The sequence below is a fragment of the Chaetodon trifascialis genome, chromosome 11, assembly GCF_039877785.1.
Source record: "Chaetodon trifascialis isolate fChaTrf1 chromosome 11, fChaTrf1.hap1, whole genome shotgun sequence".
Taxonomy (NCBI): domain Eukaryota; kingdom Metazoa; phylum Chordata; class Actinopteri; order Chaetodontiformes; family Chaetodontidae; genus Chaetodon; species Chaetodon trifascialis.
The window spans coordinates 7,498,940-7,521,165 of NC_092066.1; the positions used below are offsets into that span (position 1 = coordinate 7,498,940).

General features: G+C 43.4%; 1 protein-coding gene across 1 annotated transcript; it reads left to right on the plus strand.

Moving 5' to 3' along the window:
* The first annotated feature begins 2,497 nt into the window (after positions 1–2,497).
* On the plus strand, positions 2,498–12,042 carry LOC139338963 (neurturin). Its single transcript, XM_070974339.1, has 4 exons — positions 2,498–2,612; positions 2,776–3,207; positions 9,061–9,361; positions 9,877–12,042. The coding sequence occupies exons 3-4, from the start codon at positions 9,088–9,090 to the stop codon at positions 10,311–10,313; spliced, it is 711 nt and encodes a 236-aa protein (XP_070830440.1). The 5' UTR covers positions 2,498–2,612; positions 2,776–3,207; positions 9,061–9,087; the 3' UTR covers positions 10,314–12,042.
* The last annotated feature ends 10,184 nt before the right edge of the window (positions 12,043–22,226 follow it).

Sequence of the window (22,226 nt, forward strand, 5' to 3'; positions counted from 1 at the left end):
CACTGGCAAATTTGTGAAGCAGCAACACGTGATAAAGATTTAAAAGCCGATGAAGCTAATGAATAAAATTTATGTAAGTTTTGGTTTCTCTAGCAGTGAGAGCTTTTTTATCTTGGGCTACATGCAGTTGCAAACCACTGACAGATGGGGGCAGCATTTAGCTGTCTTCACAACTGTGTTATTTTAAACACTAACTTCATCCTACTTGACAAGCTGCAGTTGCGTAGGAAGAAAATATGCTGCAATGCATGTAAATGGATATGTAAATTGTTACACAGACTGAGGTGTTTGGGTGCTGAAGTAAAAGTCTCACAGTCCTCCAGGCTCCTCTTGAAACACCAGTGGCCTCTGCACCCCCGGGGCCTCAGTGCTTCTGGTCACAACTGCAATTTGCAGTGTATATTTGTTCTTGGGGCAGGATGAATTTACCTTGGTACCACTTTCCTTCTGGAAAGAGGTGCTGTCTTTCAACATGAAATGCTCGGAGAAAGCCTTCATTGTCTCGCTGCATCTTTTTCACAAATGCCTGTTTAGATTTTGGTTCTCTAAAAAGTAGTTTTCCACTCACTGAGATGACATTTGCCTGAGGGCTACTTGTCCAATCATCAAACCACATGTTGCGCAAGAGGAGAGTAGTAGCAACATTTGAGCCTTATTTCCAGCCTTTCTAATGACACCTCCACTGGAATGGTGTGTTTATAGTGTTACTGATTGAGGGCTTCCTTAAAATCTTGCCCAAAGCTAAACAAAATGTGTTTCTTCACCCATCCACACCCAGTGGAAAGGATTCAATCCGAAGTGTATGGGATTCTATCATATTGAAATTGGAAACACGCTTTGTTGTTTTTTTTCTCTTGTATATACGGGATGTCAGACTGTATTCATGACTAATGTAATCTGAGCTGCTGAGTGAGGCTTTGCAGTGTACACAGATCAATGTTCCACTCTCATTGTCTCTGACTTGATTTAGCAATTAGCAGCTGTTGGGCTTTTATTGCAGCGGAGGCTGGTCTGTGAAAACTTTACACATCTGTGAACAATATGTAAAAAGCTGAAATGTTCTTGCCTCATGTCAGGAAATGTTTTTGTGCTGATTGCTCCTTTTCAAGGGTAGAAAAGCACGATATCTTTGCTAACTGGGAGTCATTATGTATTTACATATGCTTCTCAGGCCAGTAATTAAGGTGCATGTCAAACAAGTTAGTTGTAATAATTCTCATGTTTTCTTCTTTTTTTTTTGTTTTGTTTTTGGAGAGAGGATCTGGATGATTTTGCACCTGCTTACGATCACCAAAATATTCTCAGCGTACGGGAGAGCACCAATCCCCTCTTGATTTGTGGTACAGTTACCCTTCAGGTCAGCGCTGAAGGTTTAAAGCTAAAGTGAAAAGGAGAGTTTGTGTTGGACTCAGTCTGGATTTTACATGAAATCTACACCTTAGGTCACTGAGATAACAAGCTCAGAATATCCATCAATACACATATCTGGTATGAGACAAAGCTTGAGTAAAGACTCCTTTGGTTTTCCCCTTTTTCTCGCAGTCGACAAAGAGGAAGTTGTAAGTCCTTGAAAGTTAGCGCTCGGCCACATCTCCGCCTCGCTGGTGGAACTTTGCAAAGCGTGATTTGTGTATAATTTGGCCCGAGGCTACGAGAATGACTCATGGTGTTAGAATGAGATATTTGTTAGCAAATAATTTGTTTCCTGTTGTTACCCTGACTTTATTACAAGGAGATGGCGTCTTTCTTCCAACATCCTTGGCGACAGACCATTAATTCCGCTCAGATCTGCATGTAGATTTATATGACTGGTTTATGCTCTCGAACAACACCTGTAAGACTTTGCATCTCCCTCCCTCATGGATCACTTCACTCCTCTCCGAGCTGGTTGGCCTTTGTTTATACGCCACCGACCCCACACACCTGACGCATTTCCTCCGTGGATGGGGTATTTATTTAGATTGCAGTCTGGAGTGCCTGATACCTTCCAAAAGCACGGCCATCTGCTCCTCATTTGCTGCTCGAAGCTCAAGGGCTAAAAAACTGGTTTGTATTGGAGGAGACGTAAACGTGAGATTCTCGACAACAACAGCCCTGCCTTTATCTCCAGCCAACTGTTCATTGAATCATCATGAAATACCTCTGCTGTGATAATTCCATTTAACTGGGGTTAGTGTTGTCTTAGCACCCTTTAAACCAATTGTGAACTTTCTTAATTCCCCCTAAAAGATTGAAAGACACTTGCTTCTCCAGACTCCTCTGACTGCTCTGATCTGCCCAGTCGAGGTTATTACCACTCACCCACTTAAGATGGTAGACTCTCTTGCGGCAGAAGGTAAATGTAAGCCCTTGCTCAGGCCAAAGCATCCTTTAGTGCTCCTGGAGCTAGAGCCAGGGAGATTATCATGTCAGGAGTAATCCGACTCGGCCCACAAGCACAACTATGGAGGAGGAGGAGCAACAGTTGAGGGGGGGAGGCAGGCAGAGGCATCAGAGGAGCACTCTGCTCCGCTTACGGTAACCACGTTCTCCCTCCTCACCCTAACCCATCTTCTCAACCCGCAGAGTTGCCCTCCTTGGAGCTAAAGAGAAGACCTGCTGCTGGAATGAGGGTAAGGAGATGTGGATTGGCTTTCCAACAGTGCTGTTGCATGGAGATAAAATGGCCTGAAGTGGAAGCAGTTTCACAACAGATGGAATAAAAGTTAAGGTATCTGTAAGATCTGTTTATTACACGACACTGCACCTCTGTCCTGCTCTGTTCCTCTGTTTCAGGTTCAGGTTTGTGCAAAAAGGGGGACCAGACAGTCCACATGGAGAAGCATGATGGCAGAAGTTTTGTGAAGTGAACCAGAAACCAAGTCAGGGACTTTTCTAAACACACAACTCTCCTCTTTTTGAATGGATCGCCCTGAGTGCCATGAGGCGCACACTTACATTCAGAGGAATGCTGATCTTGATCTTTGCAACTTAAAAGAGTTCTATGGAAGTGCAAATATGATAAAAGAATAGTACAGCCTGGACCTGAATCAAGTCAGGACACCTCTCCTACTTGCAGGGAGTTGTGATGATTTTCAAGGGAACAAGCAGGAGTCCTGCCCTCGCTTCTCGCCTGTGATGATGATGGACTTACCCAGCCAGCACTTGCCTGTGGAGGTCAGCTGAAGACGACGCCACGCAGCTAAGTCTGGATTAGCCGGCCGAACGGTAAGGACACCACATCTTCTTTTGTTAGTTTAAGCCGGCAGCTTATGGGGAAGGCGTTAGGTGCCGCTGACAGGGATGCCTCACCAAGTGCTTGAGTGGCAGAAAACACACGCTGGATTATCTGTATCAACAAGCGGTCCTTGCTGGAGGCACATGTCAATAGTGCACAGAGGCCTGTCACGAAATGTTTGCAGAGCGGGAACCACTGATTACAAGGGCCATGCCACTGTGTAGGAAAGAAAAAGAATTATTATATTCTTGCAGAATTTCAGCAGCCTCTCACCATGCAGACAAGTTTGTTTGGTCAGGGAGGAATATTTTCTTTTCCTGTACTTATCCAGCAGGGTGGTTTGCTTCATTGTCATGCATAATTGCTCTCCAAGCTTTCTGGCTTTCTTTTCCCAAAAATTGGAGCACAGCTTTTAGAATTCAGATCATTATATTTCTCTTTGTTCAGCATTTTAGAGATGGATTTTATTTATTTTTTTGTTGCAGAGCTGCACCTTTAATCATTGAAATGAGAAGAGTTATAATAGGTAAAATTGTCATCTAAAAATAGAATGGAGCAAACTTGATGATTTACACTATGGGCATTTTACTGGAGTGATGATCCGTTCTCACTAAGCCCATATCATATGTAGAGATTATGCTGTGTCTAGCAGAGCCCCAAGAGGCCGGATAGAGGTTAAGCCTGCAGTCAACTGAGCTGTTCAACTTTCATAGCCTGCCAAAGCTGGTCATAACTGCAGGAAACTGAAGGGGAGGCTGAACTGATGCGCCGCTGCTCCTCGTCTCATCAGCATATTTCTTTCGTTAGATTCCTGCTCGAATATACAGCATGCATGCAAATAATTAATGGTCCTTTGAGGAGAGCACAGCCTTATAAAGACATAAAGTGTCATATTTGAGATGTTTGTACTTGCTTGTGCTTGCTCGCGTGGGTCATATCTGAAAGTGGTATTCAGCGTGTGCCAGATGGCCGTCAGCCTTTTGTAACAGCAACATCAACATGTTTAACATGGGTTTAGAGGCTATGCTGTTGTGTTAAAAGAGGATCTGGCATAGACAGATTAGCAGGCGCTATAGCAGGCCAGACTCTTCTTTATGAAGTAGCTGAGAGAACATCGATCTTCCTCGCCGCTCACTCAAAAATGATGAGGCAAGGTGGCGTTAGCCTGCCAAGCCTCATGTAACCCCTTTGTCTGTTTGAAAGGCTATTTAAATGCATGTCAGGACTAAATCTTGACTAAATGCGGCCAGTAATAGAAAGGAGCAGACAAACTGGGACAGGTGTTGACTGTGCATCTATAAGAGTATCTTCCCCTCGCACCTCATTATCCCCACCCTAACAGCAACAGGTTTGAGTCGTGAGATTTTGTGTTGGGCTGTTAGGTCACTGGATTAATCTGTGTAAATCTGTGACTTGTTTGGCTTCCAAAATCAAACCTTTTCGACCACTCACCTACATCCAGCCGATCAAAGGGATGCAGGAGTCGTGTTTATAGAGCGAGCGTCAAAATGATCAGTTTCTCCGGCGTGACCCACACATGTTTTCCCCTTTCAGCATTTGATCCTCGATAACGAACGGCAGCTTTTCCACTAACAAGGAACAGGCTTGTTTTAATTATCCTATGGTTATTGAGTGACAGAGCGTGAGCCAACAGAAGCGGTTGCCCAGCAAAATTACAGCACAGTCTAACCTAAGCCTTTTTCAGTTGCATTAGAACCGAGGCTGGATTTAGAACAGCCAATCCTGGCTCAGAACATCCACTTTATTTTACAGCCTTTTGGCCCACCCTGGTGCCAGAGCAACAGATCTAACCAACTGAGCTCGTCACTTTTCTTCATTATTTTCACTGAAAGCAGGACAGGTTTTAGAAGAAGAAGAGGAAGAAGAAGAAGAAGAAGAAGAAGAAGAAGAAGGGCCTGCTGGCGCTCTCTGTGGGCCGTGCTTGCTGGCCTAACCCCTGAGCTAGAGGTGTCTGATGGATTATCACAGACGCACACACACACACACACAGCAAGAACCAGGCTCCGCCACCAACACTGCAGCCAGGTGTTAACCCACGTGACTGCAGATAAAGCCGGCAGGCATTAGTGCTAATCCCGCCCTGATCTTTGGAATATGTCCCTATTACCTCCCCAAGCACTCTCTAGCTGTCCCCAGGCCTCCTGATGCTCACTTAAGAGGGAAAAGACAAGACAATGCCTCTCCAGGACTCCCTAAAGCACGTTGTTTCCTTGCAACAACACAGTAGGTGCCTTTCCCGCTGCTTGTTACGCTCCTCTGTTATCTTTTCAGTGCAGGTATTTACGGGGTGTGTTCACGGTAGCGCAGAGGCAGCAGTCACATGGGTGGAGCTGAACTGGAAACACACATCGTGGTTATAATGTTCTGTAGGTAGAGGCCTCAGGTTGTGCAGCGGCAAACACACAATGCTGAGACCTGTGGACATACGTAGATATCAAGAAGCTGCTGCATTATGTAAGATGGATTATCTAGTGTTATGTGATGGTGCTGCTGGGAGTGCGTGTGCGCCCTGGAAGCGAAATGGGTGTCTGGACAAGAACGGAAGGTTAGACTCGATCTCTACGCAGAGCCGGTGTCATACCATTTGGGGAAAGCGAAACCACGCAATTGCTGCATGTGTGTGTTTATGGTATGTGAGTCACAGGGAGGGAGAGGGAGTGAGACACAACAGGCTGTGTTTGGGGAATGTATAGGAGCGAACTCTACAGAGTGGTGAGGCATAAAAGTTGGTATCTGCTTTTTTTTTCCCCCAGCACAAAGAAGCCTCTTCATTCATTCATTCATTCATTCATTCATTCATTCATTCCTTTCTATGATCTTCTCTCGCTGCAATCATGTCACACTGGTCAAGATCCAAGCGAGCTGACAAGAAGGCATCCCCTGTCTGCCGGCTTCATTCAGAAGTGTGAACCACAGACGCCCCTTATCCGCATTTTGACAGATCTCCAGTTCATCTTCCACGGGCTGTGGTATTCTGTTGAGCGTCTCCTTCTGGCATGGGAGGGAGGGGAGGACACGAGTGCCCATGCTGCTGTAATTACATTACAGCCAGCTTAGCAGCGCCGTGGCCACTGACCCAATTATTCCTCCAAAACATCAATTTTATTGTGTCTTTTGAAATAATGCGATCTTTGAGTCACAACAAGAGCTCGGTTGAGGGTTGAGGACCGCTCCAGTGTACGCTGCATGCGTTGGGGAATGCATAATGTCTCAGGAATGGCTTTGACAGACTGAGGAATTCTTGGCTTCGCAGTTCACTTTCATGGTTTGCCTCAAACACGTTAATGATCCTCTGGGAGTGTTTTCACTCCGTTGGTAGCTTTTCAGGTGACATATGGCTGACAGCAAACATCAGGTGTGCTATTTCTTCACATACCTCAGATTCACTCCCACTAGAAACACAAAATCCTAATGAGAACTTTCATGCGTGCAGAGTTTGTCTGCTCTCCTTGTGAATGGATGATCCTCGGCGTTTGTTTTGGGCCTCACACGTCCATCCGGCCTTATCTCGGAGCGTGCATGGGCACATCAGCGGCGATGCTTTGGGCCAGACGTGCTGCGACTGTGTGGGAGCTGTTTTAGTTGTCTTTGTGACTCATCTGCACTTTTATGTCTCAGTTTGAGGATGGCTTTACCTTCTGCTGGAGAGTCCTCTGGGGCTCCGCTGTATCCTCTGCCTTGTTGCTCTTCTCTGTTTGCTGGAAAACAGCAGCATTTATCCTTTCAGGAAATGGACCACTCACTCATGTCTTTCCGTTGCTCACCTAAGAAAACACTGGTGCCTCTTCCTCCATCAATGTCTGTATATTTATGTCCATGACAGGGAGGGCCAGCGGTAGATATTAAATATCTGTTCTGATTAATCATCCGTGACCATCTGAACAAGCTGCAGAATGCTCCTTGGCACTTTTATTGGCGGCAATCGACTGCAGATGGGACTAATGTGTTTCTGAGTGGAGCAATTATGACAATCAAAGTGTCCTCAAGGACATGAGATCAATGTTTGACGACCAGGCTTCGTCCAGCACCAGCGACTGAGGCTGAGGACTTGTCTGTTTTTTACTAGTTAATTGTTTTATTAAGATGAGCTGCAGAGCGAACAGGCCGCAGGCGTTGATGTATCACGGCTGTGTGAAACGGCTAACTCCGAGGCTGAGTAATTGTTCTGCCCTGACCTATTAACAGTGTAAGAAAACAGTGATCTCATCCTCTGCCATACATCATATCAAACTTGCTCTTTTTTAATTGAAAATGCATCATATTTAGAGATGGAGCATGTGACGGCTCCGGTGTGAGGAGTTGGTGTTGAAGCAACAGAAACAAAATGAGACTTTCCACGAGGCGTCGATCTATCATGTCTGATGATTAAACAGCGCAAACAGTGAATGTCAGACGTATAGCCGGGCAACGAGTAACGCTCTGCAGCGGCTGCAGCTCCTCGTTTGATTTACTGTGTCAAATGAGGTTGCCGGCTGAAATGTTTGACTTTCGCATAAATACCATTCACCCCTTCATTGTGCAGAGGCTGCTCACCATGTCAAACCCATATGGAATTATGAGTGATGAGTCAAACCGTGACTGATAGGACTGGTTATACCTGTTTACACACTGTTTATCCCGCTGCAGCTCATGCAGGCAGCCTCTTTGTATTTTCCCCTCTGCGGTGTCCCGGACAGACACAGTGGAGCGCTGCCTGAATTTGCCTATAGTTCTTTTTTTGTTTAACCTACTTCACTACAATAAGCGAATTTCCACCAGAACCGACATGTTCCCACTATTATTCAGGCGCTTTTTGAGTTTAATGTGATCTGCAGGGCAAACATGCCGAGAGCGCAAAGTCATTTATTTCAGATTTCTGTTTCTCTCTGCAAAACTAGACAAAGACATGTGCCATTTTGTCCCATTGTAAACACTGCAGCAGCCTGTATATGTACTCTACAGAAGCCAGTCTGGCAAAACACTTTGTAAGGCCAGTCTGGATTTGTTGTTAGTCACTGCCAGTATACCATTTCCGGCTCTGGGGAAATGCTCTGCTCGCCGGTGACATGATATGAGAAATACAAAGACGCGAGCTTGTAAAACTTCTCAGATACCTGCGGCATGACAATAAGGAAAGAGAGAACATAAAGTTTGATTCCTCCAATTTGACTGCTGTGGCTGCTGTGGGGCAGTGTCTATTTAAAGGGAGGGGCGGTATAAGATAAAGGGATGTACAGACACACGTTCACGGAGGCCTCACCGTATAGAGCATTGCTGCGAATAGGTGTGGCTTAGAGATTCCCGTCAACGAAGAAATGCATATGAAACAGGATGTTTCAGGAACATTTCTTTCTGCAAAGAAACATGTTTTTTCATTCAGACGTGAAGAGAAGAAGCTCCTGCTCACATCCACTTCAGGTATTTTTTATATGTTACAGAAACTTTAAAGAAGACTCAAAGGGCAAAGGGCTGCAAAAACTCATCCAACCTGCCTTCAGCTCAAATAAGAAATTGCAGTTTTGCTTTTTCCTCTTGAGGCAGCTGCGATTAAACACACACTGCATTCTCAGGTGTCAGCAAGTGATGTCAAGCTCGCAGATCATGAACCCACTTAAAGTGAAAATGAGCTGACAGCAGAATCAGAAAAAGTAAACTGACGGAAAAATAAAGGCCCCGTTGAGAGAAGCGGATTCAGGGAAGAGTCAAAGAAATGCGATGGCACAGAGAATAACAATTTTTACATTGTTCTCTGGGCTTTAATGTGACAAGTCGACATGGTGGTTTACGTGTTTGAAGGCGTGACTGTTTGAACATGTCTGACGTTTGTCTGTTTCTCCCCACAGAGTTTCAATGCTCCTCCACGTTCTAAGATGAAGTTATGGAAAGGTGCTACTTTTGCCTTCGTGCTCTGTGGCGCAGCCCTGTCCATCCTCCTCGTTAGAAACATGGCCTCTATCGAACAGTTCAGACCTAAGGCGAAATATCCGCACACGTCCTCGTCAAGACGGTCTTCATCATCAGAATCGACATCCAAGGCCTCGCCGCCGTCGTCATCGGCAGAATTGACGGCGTTGCCCCGGCAGATGGGTGGTGTTCATCGGAGAACCCGCTCAGCGGACGACATGAACTCCCTCCTCTCAGAGTGTAAGATAAACTTTCTTCCTCGTCTGGTCTGCGATAAGGTGCCATGTGAAAGGTGCTGGGGTTCAGACGGGAACACTCAGTGCCTGCCTCTGTTGTTTACAGAGCTTGTTTCAATGTCTCACAATAATCTGCAGTCAATTAGCACCTCATAGTTCACTGGCTCCCCATAGAACCACTATAACCTTCAGGAGAGGATGATACACCCACTTTCCTTTGGTTCCACATGGCCTCACTGAGAGGCATTCATCAGCTTAAGTGGGCTTCAGGGAATTCTAACACATCCTGTGATACAGAGTGTGATAAGACTAGTTTGTAGCTGTCGTGGTGTCTGATAAAAAGTTGTGGTGTTGTGTTTGTGTGTGACTTTCATCACCCTGCCAACCTCAGTGTGCTATCTCTGAGAACCATCTGTCCTAGCCCCATGTCTGATTATTATCTGAATTCACACTTAAACAAAGCTCAGATAACACCCCTACCAGCTGCCTTTAGATGTTGATCTATCTCCTCTCTGTCAGTTTCCATGATGTTCCAGAGCTTCACGGAGGGCGAGCTTCAGCATGTGGTCGGGACCTTGCTCGACAGGAAGAGGAGGAAGAGCCGGCGCCTGGGTGAGAAGCAGGCCCGAAGGACTAAAAGAGCCCGGAGGCCCAAGCCCTGCTCCTTGAGGGAGCTGGAGCTGACCGTGAGCGAACTGGGTCTCGGCTATGACAGCGACGAGACGGTGCTGCTGCGCTACTGCAGCGGCAAGTGCACGGCCCACCGGCACAACTACGACATCACCATGAAGCACATGATGCAGACGGGCTTCAAGAAGAGGGGCCGCAAGGACAAGGTCAGCAACGGGCCCTGCTGCCGGCCGACCGCCTTCGAAAAGGACTTCTCCTTCCTGGACAACAACAGTCGCTATCACACGGTACAGAACGTGTCAGCGAAGAACTGCGGGTGCGTATGACCCAGAGGAATGGACTCATCACCTCTTGTTGCTGCTCTCAGCCTCTGTTGGAACAGTTGAACGTGGATGCTGTTAAAGACAAACTGTGGAATATAAACTCAAGGAAAGGAGGAAAAGATGGGAACGTTTTTCAGGCTGCTCCACGGCGGCCTTTTCTGTGACAGGCAGACTTGATTTTTTATTTCTGTTGGCGTCTGTCCATACACATTGTAAGCGAATCACACGGACAGCGAGTGCTGCGGTTGTGTGCATTCCATGTAAAGAGACACAGAAAATGACTGTTCATACCAAAGGGTTTTTATTATCTTTTCTATCTGTGTAGTAACACTGTAAACTGTGGTGTAACAAACAATGTAGCAGCATTATGTTTGTGATGTTACATTTGCGTAGTAGTACAAGCCATAGATGAGCGATGGTGGACTAGATTATTGCTGTTACTACACTTCATATCCATGAACTCCAAATCTTGTAGCTCACATGATGATAATGCTGACAGTAAATCACCTTTCAGGCAGCAAAAGTGCTCAAAAACCCATTTCAAAGCCATAAACAAAACAAAAACCTAAATCTATGTGATGCACCAATGTTTACTTTAAGCTCTGTGCAGGATAGTTTGAAGCATTGACATAACCTGATGGGTGGAGATCAGCTGTCTGCAGAAGGGACACTGACTTTAAAGGTGTGTTGAGTTGTATTTATCACAGGTGACTTTGTGACCCATTTCCCTGCTTGTATGCACTAGTGTTACTGATTGCAGTGTTATTACACAGGTAAAGGAACATGTTATTCATATGAATTTGACGATCCTTTTATATAGCTCCAGGTTTGATACCCACCTTTAATTCTTGTGTTTTGTATATTGATGTTGTGTAGATTAACAACGAGGACCCATTTCAAAACACGTAAACCCTCTCTCACTTTAACAGTAATAGAAAGACATGAGAATTTATCCCACCTGCTCTCATCACACACAGAGAAATCATCATTTCAAACCTTTTATTATACTTTTCCCCAAATAACTTAATATTACAATTACCCATAATCATCTGGAATTATGTTCCTCAAAGAATTGCCAAAAGTCAATTCAACGCGCATGATGAGTTCATTAACTTCGATTCATAAACGTCTCAAGTTCCAGGTGATATGACCTCATTAATATGAGCTCTGGGTGTAAGTTGTGGACGTTTACGCTCAGAGGTTTTAGCTTATCTGAGGTGTGAAAGAGGGGAATGCTTTTGTTTTTCCTCTCGCTGGCAGAAAACTAACTGAGGTAGAGTCAGGATGCAGAAATGTGTTTGCATCCATCAGTAAAACTCTGCCACTCTCTCTGATCCAAAGCCCACAGTACAGCCTTTTACCGGCCCATCAAATGCCTCCTAGTTCTATTGCCTGGTAGAGTTTTAGGGCAGAATAAGCTGCTGAAATGAGTTATGAAGCATGTTCGACAATCTTTATTTGGTTTGAACCCATCGCAACTGTTTGCCTGACGTACAATAAATTGTGTTTTTTTTTGTTTTTTCCTGAGGAGGTGCAGTGTGCGGCGTGGATGCGGTGCATCTTTTATTGTAGTTTATATTGTATTTATTTGGGAAGTAAATTATGGTTTTTGCATATTTATTTAGATTACCACACAGAAACGGGACAGCTTATTATCATTAAGCAACTGTGCCAAAAAATGTTTTATCAAACATTCTATAATGTCTGCTGAATAAACATAATTTCAGAGGTATGGATGTTCATCATTTGTCCCAAGCTATCAGTCTTTGGGTGTCAAATACTCTGTACTCAGATTGTATTTAAAATACATAAATAAAGTAATAAAACGCTCATAATGCATGACGCTGTTAATGATGAAATAAATTGCTACTAGACGGGGATCCCTGTGGGGAAAGTTGATGATCAGATGGCACTGAATAAACCATATGGCATACAATCCTATTAACAAGCACTGCCTGTGAAGACAGAGCTTATTCCTCCGTCCCATGGAGCTCCTCTGTTGTCCGAAACCTATTAAAAACACATCAGTGAGCCGCGCCGTCGGGGTGACATGATCCTTCATTACAACGAGAGTGACGTGGGAACTGTAGTTTATTTTCAGTGGATCCCACACCGTCCTGCTGCCAGAAAATACTCACTGGAGCCCAAATGTGTGTTAATCCGCGGCTGGAAATAGTGCCTGTTTGAGACACCTCTGCTCCAAACGACAGTGCCAAGCTGTTTTTGGAAATTACAGAAACTATATATTTGTGGAGCCTGTAAGCTCGGGGCTGAGCGTCACACGCAGCGTAGTCAGAAAATAAGTGACAGAGAGTAATTGGAGTGGGATTTGTTGTGAATAAGAAAAATAAATGACAACCTCATCCTCAACCTTAAACCTTATCCTGTCCATGAAATGACATAATTCTTTGTGTTGTAGATGTTTGGGGGGTATTAAAAGACGACCTTCAGGGGATGTTTTTTTCCCTGTAAGATGCATCTCTTTTGGACTGGAACACTGTGTATCAAAAAAAGTAAACTTTCCAAAGGTGAACATAAACAACCTTGTTTTTAACTTGACCACCACGCAGTTTTGAGTTTAGCTGAAAGGCTTCATGAGTTATAGAACGTTCTCAGTCCCTACGAGAGCTTTAAGTTCGTCGCATTTTCTGCAGAAAAGTCCAACCTATGGGGTGGTTTCATCCAAATTCACAATAATAATAATAATAAGAAGAAGAAGAAGAAGAAGAAGAAGAAGAAGAAGAAGAAGAAGAAGAAGAAGAAGAAGAAGAGTAAACAGTGGCCTGGTTAATCCACAAACCTGTTGTGAACTGTCGTCATAGGTTTCCTTGCCTTCCTCTTTATTATTCAGTCTGATATCTGTAGGAATATGCAGATTTCATGGTTGTTCTTTTTCTACAAATTGACTTACAACCACCGACAGCTGCGTTGAGCTCAATTTTTGCATGAATTTCCATTTTCCAGGCACTGGCACAGGAAAAGGACGGCCCTGTTCTCAGTCCCGCCTGCTCAGACTAATCTAAGTCACTGAGAAAAACTTTCTGACTTTTTTCCAAGGAGGAACGCTCTATGAGCCTTTTTCGTGCCAGACTTGTTGGCATGTCACGGCTGGTGAAGTACAGGTGTAATTGACATCATAAATTGTAGCTGCATTCCTTTCACGTATCTGACCTGGGGCCCTCGTATAGTTCATAATAAGCCTCTCACTCTGTTTACATCCGCCATTAACGTGTGTCTTGTGTGATCCGATCTCGAGCGGACAGTGGAGACGCCGTTCACGCCTGCGTCTGTCCCGCCTGTCCACGGCCTCCAAGCTGACCACTTGTGTTCAGATTACATCACTGCCTACGTCATAAGGTCAAAGGGCCCCGTGCACAGTTTTTATGCATCACCAGATTTTCTTCACAGAGGCGAACAGCTAGCTAACAAAAGTGTTTCAAGAACTAATATGCATGAATGGGGTGTTCCAGCTGTTGAGATTGGCAGGATGAAATCATTTACAACTTGCAAATGAGCGCAGGACAAGCTTTGGCAAGCTGTCGGCAAAGCAAACACTGTGTTCTGCATTGATGAGGTATGTTCCTGTTCCGGGATGCTTTAGCGTTTACACTAAAAAAAGATATGTTGTTACACGCGCCCCAGACCACCTCGACAAATGGTCCGAGAGCTCGGATCACAATGCGTCTCGGTGGTCGTTTACACTTGTATTCGGCTCTGTCCACTTGTGATCAGATCACACAAGACGCCTGTTAATGCCAGGTATAAACAGGGTCTCTGACACAGCTTCCTGGGATACCTACATGAAAGGAAGCTCTCATTAATTCAGGTCTGTTGTTGCTATTACCACTGAAATGCACTCAGATACAACTAACTGAGAGGAAGCGGAGGAGGCTGATGTATAACAGTGTGAGTGTCTGAGCAGGAATTTGGGCTTCAAAGTCGAGTCAGAACACTAAACACACCAAAGTCGCAGGGTTTTCACATGATGGCAGCAACATATATACAATACATACGGTATTGTTTTGGAAGTAAGCTTTTCATGTGGAGGTAATTCAAGAACAATATTTGTTTGAGGCGTATATACAGATGCCAGCTCCGTCATGCGGTCAATATGACATACAGTGTATACTGAATGTCTGCTGAATAGTAATGGCTGTACAGTGCTGTATTTTGGATGAAGTGAGTTATCTTAAATTTAATATCTTGCCACCATGTTTCATCTCCTGAGCATGAGTTACATTAAGCAGGAACAGCTCTTCCTGACTTGTGCTTGCATGGACACTTCGTGCTTGTTACCCCTGGGAGACATGAATCCCAGAAAAGGCAATACCACATACACAACATCCTGCACACTTTCAATGAGGGAACCTCTTGGAGTTTCTACCGTGACTGCAGGCATTTGGAGGTAACAGTAGTCAGCCTGTTACCTGAGTTAAAGTCGATCAGAGGCAGGTCACACAGAATGATGCGGCTGATGGAGGGTTCGGGGTAACGGTTGTATTTTTGTGAGTGAAAAAATACCATTTTTCCCTTTGGGTTTTATTTGGCTGAGTGGAGCACATGTTTCAGTTTGACTGTGACTTACTGTATTTACTACAGCTGTGGGGGGAGGTATGACTTCAACAGTTTGTATTTTGAGCAATTTCATATTTTTAAAGCCAACTGCAGGAATAATAGAGAGGTGCACGACTCCCTCACATCAAAGGCACGTCGCCCTCAGACCTTTGGATGCAATGCAGTTCCAATTTCTGAAGAATTTCCCCAACAGCGGCAACTTTCTCTCCAGTTACTACAGAGAAGAGGAAAATCTGGAGAGCCTTTCCCAGCACGTTCTATTTACACAGTAACTCTGTAATTTCCTGATATTTTTTTTGTACTTTTGTGCTCCAAATATGCTTAAAATGTTTACAACAGCAATGAAAGTGGAACCACTTTACCTCTGCTATAAACAGATATTTCCGTTACTTGCCACTGCACTAAATGGGCTTCAAGCAAAGCTACACGCCCACAGCGGAGAAGCACAGGATCTGCAGGAAAACCCCCCCAAAAAAACAGTTAATGAAAGCAACACTGGAGGGAGAATCAAACACATGGCATCCATTTGATCACAATGTATGATTAATCTACAGGAGTTTGGACTGCGGTTTGACATTTTCAAAGGAATAATCATTACGGCTATGTTCTTTTCATGGGGTGATAATGGCAGGTTAGTCCTTGGGCCAGCAGAGGTTGATAAACTCCAAACTGAAAGAACTCTTTGCCAACGTGGGACTTCATCTGAACAGAGGAGATGCTCAGCGAGACAAAATTAATCCACTTCACCCATTATCCTCTCCTTCATGTGGCTTCTCTGCAGGTTTCTTGTACCACTATCTTGTGTCAGCCATGTGCATGTCGGGGTTGACCTAAAATCAATGATTATTTGCAGATTTAAAGACAAAACTCGTCCTTATTCATGTCAAAATCGTAGCACGTTGGAGGATAATAGTGTCAGTGTATGCAAGACATCTGTTGTTGGTAACAGCACTGACAAGATCTACAATAAACATGCCAAAGTTTTACAGCCCCCTCCCATGTCCAGCTGCAGCATGTTGGTGAGTTCAGACATCTTGAGCAGGACGGAGGATGCAGCGGTGACTCTGGAGGACCCAAAGAGCCTGAACAACGGCAGCGAGCAGGTGTTTCTCCTCTTCCTGAGCAACTCTGAACTCTCCAAAGATGAATTAACACAGTGCATTTTGGCAGTACGTCTTTCTTTTTTTTAAATAATGAAATGATTACAATAAGACACTGGGCGTTACACTTTTTAATTGCATTATAAGATTTATACGGGATTGTGAGGTCGTGGGATATGTCATTTTCAAATAGAGACAGATGCACAGGTCAAAGAAACATACTTGCTGATTCCTCGTATTCATTCATAATTCATGTGCATTTTGCTATTCACTCCATAAATATTTAAAACCTTTAAACCTAAATAACCATTAATAATTCACTGAATTTATATAAGCTCCTAATTGAAAAGGATGACATTGGGTGTATACAATAAATTGTGTAAACTGTGTTTTAATAAAAGGACTGTTCAGTTCACAATAGGTGACTCTGTGACCTGTAAACTGTTAAAACATATCCTGGAGGAGAGTAACCAGCTCTCTTAGCTGTGCAGCTACAGCAGCGCAGCTTCCTGATTGGCTGGCCTGACTGTGGGGGGGCGTGGCACTGGAGGTGCAAAGGCTGCTTAATTTGGCAGCATCGTCTCTAAATAGATCTTGGATGGCACCATGAAAAACGGCGGGCAGTTGTCTCGCAGGCTGGCATGAGTTCGGGTGAACAAAGAATCTCGTGTTCGCTGCTTCCGATGTCCTCCAGGCTCGCTCAGCTCTCCTCGAGGTGAATGCAGCTGCAGAGATGCTGCAGATAGCGGCCTCCCTCGGGAGCTGTTTGAGCATTTTGCAGATGGGTACCCTGCTGAACAATCAGCATTAATGTTATTGATGGTACGCAGAGATATCTGTGTCAGGCCTTCGTAGGAAAGCTGGGACAGTTATCTTTCAGCATCCGTGCTGCTGTTGTTGATGCTGATTGCTTTTTGGAGGATGGTCCACACCTTGAAACCTTTAAATTAGGGGTCAGCGTGAGCAGGGAAGGGGATTTTGATCTGAGTCAGATTTAAAAAGGGCTGTGCGTGGCAGCATGTTTATTTTTCAGTGGTGGTGGGTGTGAGTGTCTGCAGGGGCTTTGGGGTGGGGCGATGGCTGGGAGTGGCAGGATTTGATGGAACAGGGGGATTAAAGGGAGAAGTGGGGCAAGGTGAAGAGCGTGGAGGAAGCGACAATCCTGCGGATCAGTTCCCTCAATTCACTGCCCCCTTCACCTCCGCACGCACAGCCTGCATTCAGGTGGCGTTATTAGCTTTCACACATTTCACAGTTTATCTAACAATTATCTTAGAAATTCCAACTATTTCTGGGCATGTGTGTTCAGATAACAAAGGCAAGCCCACAATAAAGCATCATGTGGACAACTTTAATGAAACAAAGCCACAAATAATGACAGCAAAACCACAAATCTCATCAATCTACATTTTAGACTTTTTAATGCCAGGAACAACAGAGGAAAACAAAGAGAATTTCAGTGGAATTGTTTTGCACAAGGCCTTTGAAAATCTTATGTTTAGCTAACATTACATCAAACGGAGAAGGCTCTGCACTCCTTCAGGTAGAGGTTTAGTGATGGAAAGCTTTTTCGGGCCTGAGCGTGCAGAGCCGTCCTGCCTCTGTCTCTTAATGTCAGTGATTTTCTTAAAAGATAACACAACATCAAACATTTCAGTTTTCCAGCATGTGCATACATCCTGTTGTTTTGTGAACACCCAGCGTTTAATCTCTCCCAGCGGTAACACTGGGTGTCACAAACAACAGTAATTAGCTCCAACAAATCCCTGTGAGATTAAAATTCAGTTTCATTACACATTGTTTCAAAATAAATACTCAATATGCAGCAGCAGCAGCTGACATGAGAGTGAGAGACAGAACGAGGTTTAAAGTAGAGGAGGAGCAAAGGAGAGCGGCTGAAATCATGTTGGTTTGAACGTTCGATGCTGTCATACAGTCAATTCACAAAAACGAGGAATATCACTTTCATTCATGCATTTCACTCCTTATAAATAAAAAAGTCAACATGGTTCTGTTTAACCGCCATCACGGTTCACTTCTGGTCGCATGGCAGCTCCCCCTTGTGGAATAACAGCAGAATGACAGTTAAGAAAAAACATTTCAATCTGACCGGGGTGACTGATGGTCATATTCTAACATGATGCATGAGTCTAAAAAAAAAAAAAAAAAGCTTAATTTCACAGAAAATGACTTAACACTGAATAACCGAATGCATACAGTGACAAATAAAAGAAGAGAAAAATAAAATCAGTGGCATTTTTGATTTCTACGTCACATCTCAATGCTTTTCTAGATTGATCAGGATTTGTGAAAGAATTCTGTCCAAATCCTTTTATTTATTATAAAACAATGGAAAAAAACAAAAACAAGCTAAAGTCCTGCATCTGAAATGTTACTTCAGTTGAAGTACAGAGGTATGAACAGCAACTTGTACTTTGAGTATCAAAAGTATTTAAGCAGCTGCTTGAGTGTCATCTTATAGTAGACTATAATACTGGGTTATTCTTACTGATGCATTCATGTGTAAGCGTAATTTCAATGATGCAGCTGGTTCTGGTGGAGTTAATCTGATGACACTATCACATCTTCTAAGCTTATGTAAATTATTACATTCATTTGTAAAGTAACTGCTGACTGTGTTTTCAGACATATATACAATGCAGGAAAAAGAATAATATTTGCTTTTAGAAATGTAAAAATACTGACAGAGCACCACTGCTGACTGAGTTACATGCTGTCCGTTTCAGTGCAGGATTATGAGTTCTTCTTTACGTTAGACACAGCAAAAATCACCAGATAAAGACACATGAGGAAGGAGAGAAGGATGATAAGGTTTTACTGCGTAACATTTCCCACCTGCTGCAAGGCTGCATCATCAGAAGCACGGCGGGATCAACCTGCCGTGAACCTGCTGCTCACCCCCATTTGTGGTATCGTAGCAAAACAGAAATGTATTCATGAATATCAACTCCTCCAGCCCTGGGTTTGGATGCACATTTTAAACATACAGAAAGAGAGTGTTTGAGTGAAATCAGGTGTTTATCCTCATAGACTGCAGGAACGTACTGCAGTTATACTTCAATTCCAAACTTTCAACATAAAGCTTTCAATAACTGGAACAAGGAAAACAGTTGCAGAATGCAGCAGATACACAAGGGAAGAATTATTCGAAATGACGCACTAACATTAATTGTCCTTTTTGCACTTTTATCACACTTTTCTGTTTGTGAAAAGAAAAAAAAAAAATGCAGTTAGCGAACCATTCGGGGCATTTTATTTGCTTTGTCATCAGACAAATCTTCCCAGCCTATCAGTGTGGGAAAATCTGATTATTGAGTAATTCATTTATTTATATACTGAGCGAGCTTTCACTTTATTTATACATTTCCCTTCTGGAGGAGAAAGCTTCCTTTAAGTGCCTCAGAGAAGACATAGTCACGTTGCAGTGATTTTCCCAGCCCTCTTAGGAATGACTTGACTCCTTGTAAGGAGATAAATGACACAAATAAAGAATCATCACAGCCTCTTTATGGGAGATCATATAAATGTTATTCTGGTTTTGATGATTGTTTTTATGCAGCACCGGCTGTTTACCAAGCTGCTCTGAAGGAAGAATATAGTGTGACTTTGACAGATATTTACCTTTGTTCACTGATATACAACATCACTCCCCCTTCTGCACCAAAGCATTCCACAAATTCTCCTTTTCAGCATTTTCATCACAATCTTTTATCAACTTCTCCGTCTGAACTTAATCCACTCTGACATGAACAAATGCCCAAACTTCCCAAGACGACTAACTGCATGACTCATTGAGAGATTTGCCTTTTGTAAACAAGCTTTGGCTCACAGGTGACAACAGATCTTAAAAATGTGGCATCTGAGGTGCTAATTTGAATTTTACACTCCCTTTTTTAAGGCTCACTGAGTTATAACACCGGAGCCAGCTGTGTGAAGAACAGGGATGAGTTAAGTGTTAGCGGGTATAATCTGTTCGCCGTGAGGAATTCTTAAAAGGAGCTGTTTGAGTAATGACATAACAGGTTCAATTCCAGGGCTTTTCACTTTTTTTTTTAGGTACTTCTCACTCTGACATCATGACATGTAAAGGCTTGAAAGTCGTCCAAGACTCCTGAATTTCAGGAGCTGCTGAAACTGAGCACTATCACCTTACGACAGCGTCCACCTGGTCTGAAGTAATGCATTTCTATCGGGTGTCGTTTGTCTTTCGTGGGCAGAAAAAACCCAGTCTGAATATTCATTTGATGCAAAAACAATGCAGATTAATTCTGTGCAGGAACGGAGGTGAACATTTTACTGGTGCAGCTACAACCAAGAACATTTTTATCGTGCCCTGATTAGCATTAAAGGTACCCTGTTTTTGTCCACTGGCTGCACAATGAAGCACCACTGTGTCCCCGTTTTTTTGAACTTGGATGTCAACAATCTGCAATTTGAACTATTAAAAAAAAAAAAAAAACAGAAAAAAATCTGCTCCACAAATGTTTCATGAGGAAAGAAATGCATTCAACATGTTTGCTTGACCTCAAGGACACAATGTGCGTCAATGGGAATGTAGCTTTTGTTTGTTTGTGATAATTTTAACCATATGTTTAGCACCTCCAGCTAATCAAATACACTGCGTCATTGGTTCCCACCCTGTAGGTCGAGACCCTACAAGGTGCTCCAAGATAAATCTGAGGCGTGAAATTCTGGATATTTTCACCTCGTCAGGCCTCTAAAAATCCTTCAAATGAAACAATCCGAGAAGATTTGAGATGTTACGGAGCTTTGAATGACATGCTAATATCAGAATGCTAACATGCTCACAACGACATTGTTAACATGCCACCTTAGCATGCTAACATTTGCTAATTTGCATGAGAATGTCACTACTTTTGCAGCGCAATTGGTCAAAACCCCAAAAATCAGATGATGGCACCAAATGAAAACTGCAGGCATCATCAAAGTTTTTACAGTTTATTGTAATTTCATGGCAATCCATCCAATAGCTGCTGGGATATTTTGCTTAAAACCCTAACAATGAAGCTCATGGTGGCGCTCAGGGATAAGTCAGGCCATCACTAAAGTCTTGAGGATAATCACCTGGAAAGCATCAATAGCCATTCAAAATTTCATGACAATCCATCCAAACCAGTTAAAGAGGTGGATGGATTGGCGTACCAGTCCATTTTAATATGCAGTTTTTTCCTGCTGGTAACTCCTGACATTCAGCACCATAAATAAGGGCTGCCTCTAACCTCTGACAGCACATGCTCATTATGTTGTTACTGTCATGATTATTATCCCTATCTGACCCCGATGCCTAAAGCAAACAATAAAAAGGAAAGTTATGATTTGGAAAAACAGCTGCGTTACTCAGCAACACGCGTCTGTAGATCAGGTGAGACATCTTTGAATATTCAGCTAAGTAGTTCCCATCATGTCATCAGTGGATTAGTTTGTTTGTTTTGGTGCTGTGTTTCTTACGTAACAGATTTTTGAGGAGAGAATGGTTAAATCAACAAAGAGTACAAGAGAAGAGGAATGTTTTTTTGTTTTTCTTTCTTTACAGGATGGGTAAATGTCGTATGAAGAGAGAAAAATCTCAAATTTACCCCGAAATAACAGGAAAAACATATTGCGACATCATCTTTTTAGGTTTCATTACAAATTGCAGTGATGTCCATAACTGAGGACAGATGTTTGTCCAGAAACAATACAAACTACAGTATGAAGAATTTACAGCACATCAAAGGAAAAATGGAGGCATAACGGGGGCTGGAGGTTGCTGGGAAAGATTTGCTCGATACCTGCGAGTTGTTTTTTTTTTTTATAAAGAACAGACTACAGAGCATCACATCCCTGCTTTTATTCACGTACACATGTACATGAGTGTACTGAGAGGAGAAAAAGAAACCTTTTGTCTGCCTGTATTTGAGATCAGAGACAGAAATGTGAGTGAGGGTCTGTCAGACATTGACAGCACCCAGAGCATCCTGGGAAATCACATCACACTCATTAGAAAAGGAGCACTGCTAAAATCAGACCCTTCCTCAGCCTCATGATTAAGAAAAAAGTCAATCGTGCTTTTATTGCATCACGACTCTTCATGACTTGTTCGCTCGCCTCAGCAACAAAACCTGGATCCCACAGGAGTCCAGTTTTAGGTTTTCTCCTCTCCATTGGCTTCCTGTTAAGAGGATTGATTTCAAAACTTTTGACATACAGAGCATCATAT

What these genes read in the sequence shown, in the direction of transcription:
- LOC139338963 (XM_070974339.1), top strand. Translation starts at nt 9,088, where the DNA reads ATGAAGTTATGGAAAGGTGCTACTTTTGCCTTCGTGCTCTGTGGCGCA. An exon ending in GAACTCCCTCCTCTCAGAGT is followed by an intron (nt 9,362 to 9,876) that starts GTAAGATAAACT and finishes CCTCTCTGTCAG; the next exon opens with TTTCCATGATGTTCCAGAGC.